The sequence below is a fragment of the Centruroides sculpturatus genome, unplaced genomic scaffold (genome assembly GCF_000671375.1).
Source record: "Centruroides sculpturatus isolate CEXI.00-Female unplaced genomic scaffold, Cexi_2.0 scaffold1418, whole genome shotgun sequence".
Classification (NCBI taxonomy): Eukaryota; Metazoa; Arthropoda; class Arachnida; order Scorpiones; family Buthidae; genus Centruroides; species Centruroides sculpturatus.
In genome coordinates, this window is record NW_019385712.1 from 172,680 (window position 1) to 180,613 (window position 7,934).

Below are 7,934 nucleotides of genomic sequence, written 5' to 3' on the forward strand. Positions count from 1 at the left end.
TGTAAGATATGTAAATTATAATAGTCAAACCCCGTTATTACGTTACAGAAATATGAGAAGTACGAGTAACGTTAATGCTAAGCAATTAGAAGTCCCGTAGACTAAGTAGACATTTCAATGTTAATGGTTTGGTTTGGTTTTTATTTGCATAACGGCACTTCGACGATCTGCCAAAGATCGACAATGCGTCCGAGGAAGTGATGCTTTTCGTGAAATCTTTTATGGGAAGTTGTCCCCTATTAAAATATTACTAACGTATTTATTACTAACGTGATATTATCTTCAGCCGCTAATGAACTTGTACAAGATCTTCATTGAAGTGTTATATATCACTAAAGATTTTATTTAATTTATGGTAAGATTTACAGTTACGGCAATGCTACAGTTATGTGATCTGCGTAAAGGGAATTATTTTCTCGAGGTCTTTTTAAGGGTCTGGCTTCTATTCAGGTGGAGAAAACCCGAAAAACGACGTGGCCAACCTGTCTGGCATGGCAAGAAATCACGACCCGTACTCCCAGTGTTCAGGATATAGAACCACTCGGAAAGTGGTGGGCCTTGGTTTCTCTGAAAAAAACGTTAAATCATTTTCAAAATACAGTTTGTCATGCACTGAAATCACTATTCTAGCTTTAAAGTGATTTTATTTATTTGACTACAAGCGGAATTTTTATTTTCCGCTGTATCCACGTTAAATTAAGTTTTCCGCATCAATTAACCTTCTCAGTTCGTGCATTGGAAATCTTTGTCTTAAATTTTTTATGCCGAAGCATCTTTCCGTTTAGGCAAGTTCTCATTTTATACAGGTTTCACTCTATAAACATATAAACTGTATAAATTGCACAAATGCAGCAACATTAGTAAGTACAAAAACAATTAAACTTTTCTAAAGCCGTAAAAAGCACTTAAAAACAGGTTATAAATTCTAGTATTTCATACTTTTTAAAAGAATAAACATGTTTACAACTTTAAAACAATCACTTAAATCTGTTTCAGTTGTTTTATTTGTGTTAATGGCGCAAAAGTGGTGCCCTATAAAATAATAAAAATAATTATAAAAGCAATATTTCTTTCTTTTCGTTTGATATTTAATGTTTCCAATATAACAATTCGAAAATAAAACAGATGGTAGAGACAATATAGCCAATGAAAATCAAAAATAAAGCTCCAAAAAAATGTTCAATGTCCAACGGATGAACCTTTGAAATTTCAGCCATTTTCATATTAGGTTTAGTATTATGATAATCGATGATACCAGCTTCATACATCCTGGAAACTCTAGATAAAGAGAAAGTCTACTGTCACAGATCAATTTAAGAAATTATTAATATACATCAATAGACTAAATATCAAACATCTTACATATTAGAGACATCTTTGTTATGTGGAAACGTCATGATTGACATGTAAGCAGAAGGGAAAGAAGCAAAAGAATCCTTAGAAATTGTGAATTTTTCGAAACCGTGTTCGTTTACCAGCATCATAAGAGTTGTATCGTAACCGATTAAAGCGAAATTTCCTTTTAAAATATGTTTAAATCCTTGATCGAGTGTAAAAAAGTTCTTCTTTCCTTTTATATGATCTGCCAGAAGTTTCATATTTCCAGAAGGCGAACTCTGCAATAAATCAAAAACTTATTTCCCAATTTTAATTGTACTATTCATAAGTCAGTTTATGTGAAAATTATAAAGATGGCCATATATTCAAAGCTGTAATAAAATGCCATTCAATGGGTGGTCTCCATTATTTACTGTTTTATTTCGTGTATTTTTACTATAAAGTGGCCTCTAAGGCAGAGATATATGATTTAGATTGACTAACTAGAAAATTACTTCACTATATCGCTTTGAGAGTTAACAATAAATACACATTTCAATTCTTATAATATGATTTTTGTCAAGACTCGTAAGAATCTTATAGCAAGAGTTCACAAATATATTCGTACTTACTAATATATATTCAGAAATTGGACCCCCATATAAAACTCCACAGGAATATTTTCCATTTAAAACTGCAGAGGCTAATTCAGGTATTGTTGTTGGTACATGTTCCATTAGAGGAGAAGTCATAAATGACATCATGGTACCACTGTAGCTGGAAAGTAGCACAACAGCTGATATCATCCACATACCTACCATGATTCTCAGGGAAAACCGATTTAATTTACTGATGTTTCCTCCTGAAACAATTTATATAAACAACAATTTAAATTTATAACTAAAATGTGAAAAATCGACTCTGTCACTTTACCTTGGTAAGTTAAAGTACCAAATAAATACCAAAATGTCTCCATTCTTGTCCATTGCTTAATTTGTTTTCGTGCATTAAAATTTTTATGCATTATTTGATGCAATATTAATCCGAATAATATAGTAATAACAAATATTACTATCCATACCTGTTTATACAAATATACTTTCGTGTTTATATAAAACTTAGTTTAAAAATATTGAAGAAATCTCACCTCAGGAGCAAAAGGTTTGCCAAAAGAATACCAGTTGGGATTTTCTTCTGGTGCTCGAACAACGAATAAGATACTATTATATGCCACCAGAGATGAATAGTGCAGAATTTCGTACAGGTCCTTTCTGATAAAGGTGGGAAAGTAAGCAAACTCTGCTTTCTGTAACATTGAAAATTTTACTTTCTGTTATTAATTTAGCAACACCTATATCATTAAACTAAAATCGATGATGTTCAGAGACCAGTATTGCAATTCATACCAATGGCATACCAAGAATGTAATTTATATGAGTTACATTTTATGATATGATTTGTTTTATACCTAATATTAAACTATGTTACCTTTCGGTTTATGATAATAACTTAATGAAAAATACATGGACTCAAAACTCATTAAACATTTCAATAATTTATATATTGAAATGAATGAATATTTGACATGTGGTAAGCGGTTAGCTTGGAAATTTATAGTATAAAGCGAGGTTTTTTCCAGAAGTGTCGAAATTAGTTCTCGTTATGTCCACCAGTAAACCGTTGATCCATATCATCATAAAGGACCGCACCATAGCAAACGCCAATGTGGCGGTCTTCGTTGTCAGCACAGCCTGAAGACAAGTGATGTTATGGGCAACATGAAATAACATTTATCACAGTATAATTGATGCCGTCCATTGCATACAGATTTTACCATCGTCATTGATGTTGGAGATCTTCAGGATCGCTCAACATAATTGACTTTACAAAAATCAGATAGTCCTGAGCCAAAAAATCACAGGACATCGCGTCTGGACACCTAGATGGCTATTCATTCTGTAAGTGACGGCTTATCATTCCATTCTCTTCAAACAAAGATAGTACGAGTAACAGTTGCTTAACAGGAAAAGCTACACGTGAAGGTGCCTTATTTTCCGTGAATGCCACAACATATAACGTTTGCCTTTTTTCCAGGTTAGCATAACGGTAACTTGTTATAGTGACTGTTTCAAAAGCAGCCACCTGTCTGACGTCAATTGTAATAAAGCTCCACCTAGTGGGCATTATTAAAACTAATTTTGACACTTCTGAAAGTAACCCGCGTAATTCTATGTATTTCTATGATAATCCCGTTAAGATGCGATAAAAGTTCACTGAAATATCAATTCTTTAAATGTTTACTGACTTTAGAATCACTTTGATTGTTGCGGAAAGTCAACGAAAACATGGATAAGTCAGAGAATTGAAGAGTCAACTGAAAAGGAAATCTTGTCTTTATTATTTATTACATAGGCCTGGCACAGTGTGGCTGGAGTTGTACATGATTCATAAAACACTAATAAATTCAATCTAATCCGAAAAATTAGACTTTCTTTGAGAATATCACACAAATACACAAATTACTTTCTGATTATATTAACAATAACTTACATTATTTACCAGCTGACCGTACATTCCAATCCACGTGCCATTCTTTAATCTTCCTGTCAAAATTTCAGGAATTGGCTTCACCATTTGATAACTATAAAGAAATATAGAATTTAATAAATACAATAAAATGTCGATTTAACGCACTAATTGGGAGATCGAGGTGTATTTTATCGAATTAAAATATAGTCAAATACTGAACATCCAATGGCTGGAACGTAAAAAATGACCTTTGTTGGAAGCGGCGGTTACTTTGCACGAATTTTTATTGTTAAACCTTTGTAATTATTTATGATAACCTTTTATTAATAAATCTTCCTCTAAATACGGCCATCGTTATTGGAAGTTCGGCTGTATTACGCTACCATACATTACACGAAAATTGCTGAAAATAGCTACAAGGTATTGATTCCAATTTCATTGTAATAAAAACTTTTAAGTAATAAGCGATCAAATACAGTGTAAATCTTTCATTTTTATTTATAAATTTAAATTTTATACAGTAGACACCCCTATAACACTGTTGATAATTCTGTGATATATGAATTCTATGTTATACGAGTCACTTAGATTTTACAAATACGTGTGCCGGGCTGTGAACGGCTCACGTATTTGTAAAATATAAGTGACTCGTACAACAAGTAATTCATATAACACGGAATTATCAAGAGTGTTATAGGGGAATCACTGTATTATATAAATCACTGATATTATGAGAAATTACAGAAAAATAAATAATTTCATCATTACGTAAATTTTAGTTCTTCTTGTAAGATTTTGAAGAGGTTAAAATGAATTCCTTCAATAATTCTTTCTTCTTTTGGGTCGAATTTCATAATACGATCGATCTGAAACACATTCACGTTAAATTTTTCTTTTAAAAATAGAGAAATCTTTCAGAAATCAAGTTACCTGTACTCCTGCAATTTTCCATAAATTTCCATTACTAGTGTTATCTGTTGAAATGTAAATATACATTTAATTAGGCCATAAGCACCGAATGAAATACACGTCATTTAGTAAAACACCAGTGAAAAAGTTGGGCATTTAAAAATTTAAATTACTGAACTTGTAATAAATTTTAGAAAACGAAAAGTTCTGTCATCCAGAATATATATAAGGCTACCAGATACGATTTAAAACTCTCGCATTAAGAGATAGATTAATTAATTATGTGTTTAATGTATAACATCAACCCATTAATCAACATGAGTAGTATTAATGTGCATTTGGATAGATTCAATTCGCAGTTGAATGGTTTTGCCTATTAAATCCCATTAAACAGAATTCTGAGTGACTTACAATGAATGAGAGAAACAATGACACAACTGCACAACTACACGTAATAAATCATGTAGGTCATTCTGTAATAGACTGAAACACAGTTTTCAACATTATGTACAAATGAATCGAACAGTTCAATTATACAGAATGAAACTGTAAGCACTATACAGTTTCATTATACAACAGTAAGCAGTATACTTTCGTTTCTCTCCAATTTCAGCTCGTATTTAACTATCTATTTTTGTAAGTGTGTCGGTTGGACTACACACCTCTTCCTGCTAAAAGAGCACTAACGAGAGTACGAAAATTCGTGTTCTAAGTATAGAAATAAGGACTTCTGAATGGAAATGTTTTACCTTATACTTAAAACTTGTTTATAATCAGAAATATGTTTGTCTTATTATGTGATTGTTGCTATATAACTGAGATAATTGTAAATTTGTGTTGTCAAGTAAACAAAAATACAGTACTTATAAATATAAATGCGAATTATAATATTTATAGTAATCGATTATCACGGCTCCCCATAATACTATAGAGTTTCTAAATTACCTTGTGTTTACATGGCGAGACAACGGGTTTTCCCTAAAAATACGAGTAAAAAACTATAAGCTGCATATATATGCTATTCCATTGGCTATTTGTCTCTACTATTCTCTTATTTGTCTACAATTTTTCACACCGCTGTACAAGGTTTACAATTACCGAGGTTTTCTATGAACAATAGATTAATTTGATTTGGTTTGATGCATCGACTCAACACGTACGCGATTTGCCAAAAGAGGGCTTTCTATAGGAAACTGGGCATATTTAGGTATTATACATGTAAAAAAAATCAGAAAAACTACCGCAAGACCCAGTTTGTTAGGCGCGAACTCACGACCAGTGTTCAACGTTGTTATTCATCCGGTGACTGGCAAGCCTGATACAATTGAAAAACATATTAAATAAATTAATAAATAAGCTTTCTCTACTCACCCGTTCCATCAAGAGTTACTATGAAAGTTGCACTAATTATAATCAATTGAAGTGTATTCATATCCTTATAGAGTGGCCCTGTGTAATACGATAGTAACATGCAATATCGATATTTTATTATTATAGCTTTATAATAACAATATAAAATTATATACAATCAAGAAAAACATGATATTACTTTTGTTTATCCAATAAATAGAAATTGAACATAATAAACAATAGAAATTGAACACAAGAAGTTTCAAGAAGTTAATATGAAGGCCAAAGCAAATTTCACGTACAATTTTATTTAATCTAGAATTTAGTAATGCTAATACAAGTAATATATAATTGACATTGAAAAATAATTGTAATATTTTATACTGAATTTTTTATATTGAAAACTTATGTACTTACCTTTACATCGTTTTATAATTAGTGAGAATATTACAAGATAATGAATAACTGACTTTCTACTAAAACAGAGAGTTACTTGAACGTTGCGTGAAGACAAATTTCTAATCAACTGACTTATTCAGAATTTTATAAACATAAAGATGCGAATTTAACGATCGATAAGGACATTCGAAAACGTGACTTACTCTCTTGCATACGAAACAAGGTGCTGTACAATAGCTTTCACCTTCTATAAATTATAGTTATGAATATATAATGAAGTGAATTTTAAAACTAAATACATAAATAATACACCTGTATATTTAAAGATACTTTGGAAATTAAATAATAAATCTAATAAATAATTTATAAACTTTTTTATAGAAGTCTATTATATATAAGTATATTTACACAGTTCTAAAAATAGACTGCTAATGGCTTAGTGAATAAAACACTAGGCTACTATTAGATTAAACCACGTAGTAGTTATTAATATGTAAATTTTCGACTATAAATTCGTATCTTCTATTATCAGGACTTATTAAACTGGCTTTACAGATAATATTACAAAGATTAACAGAAAACAATTTTTATTTTATTTCATATACCCGTGGTATTATAGAAGATACGAATTTATAGTCGAAAATTTACATATTAATAAGAAAAAAGGACATTGAGGAATTTTAATTAAACACGTAGTAGTTAGTTACTCGCGGGGTAGCGCCTTAGTAACAGGCTGCCTATGTAGTGTTATAGGTTTGGAAGATAAAATGTTCTTTAATAGAAATGTCATGAGGTTAACAGAGCCTTATTTTTATTACTTTATATGATCATAATGTAGCCTATACATAGATAAAACCATGTTTATTGATGAAAATGTAAATGATATAATGAAGTTTCAAAATTTTTCTTCGAAGAAAGATAACGATTCAAGACTTTATAACTAAAAAACTGGTTTTTATTTAGGTATTAAGCACACGAAGAAACCTGGAAAATTCCACTTGTGTAGCTTATTGGTCAGATTGGAACCCAAAAGTTTAGTGGAATTAGCCACTTGGCCATAGGTAAGCGCGACATTAAAAAGTTATCAACAAAGCATAAAACGGGGAAAAATTGAAGGGAAAACTTTGTTCTGCACGCAATAATATTAAATAAAAAAGGTAAACACTTCAATTCAATAAAATTAATTACTTTCTTCTGTGCGTAAACAAATGTCTAATCAATAAACAGATAGGTCTACTTCAGTTTTCATCACGAAACCTGTCGTTATTTTAAATTGTTTGTTTTATATAGTTATGGTAATGCAACACTTGAGTGATCTGCCTAGGAATGCCTTCTAAGAGGTCTTTCTAAGGGTAACTGGCCCCTATTCAGATTTTACAGACGTGGAGAAAAACCGGAAAGCACCATGTGGTCAGCTCATCCTGGCCAGG

General features: G+C 31.1%; 1 protein-coding gene across 1 annotated transcript; it reads right to left on the minus strand.

Moving 5' to 3' along the window:
- Nucleotides 1-2,158: 2,158 nt before the first annotated feature.
- On the minus strand, nt 2,159-6,567 carry LOC111641444 (glutamate receptor ionotropic, kainate 5-like). The gene is made up of 7 exons (XM_023387614.1): nt 6,523-6,567; nt 6,127-6,204; nt 4,777-4,820; nt 4,615-4,712; nt 3,868-3,958; nt 2,465-2,623; nt 2,159-2,179 (listed from the first exon to the last, which is right to left on the minus strand). The coding sequence occupies exons 2-7, from the start codon at nt 6,185-6,187 to the stop codon at nt 2,159-2,161; spliced, it is 474 nt and encodes a 157-aa protein (XP_023243382.1). The 5' UTR covers nt 6,188-6,204; nt 6,523-6,567.
- Between the last annotated feature and the right edge of the window lie 1,367 nt (nt 6,568-7,934).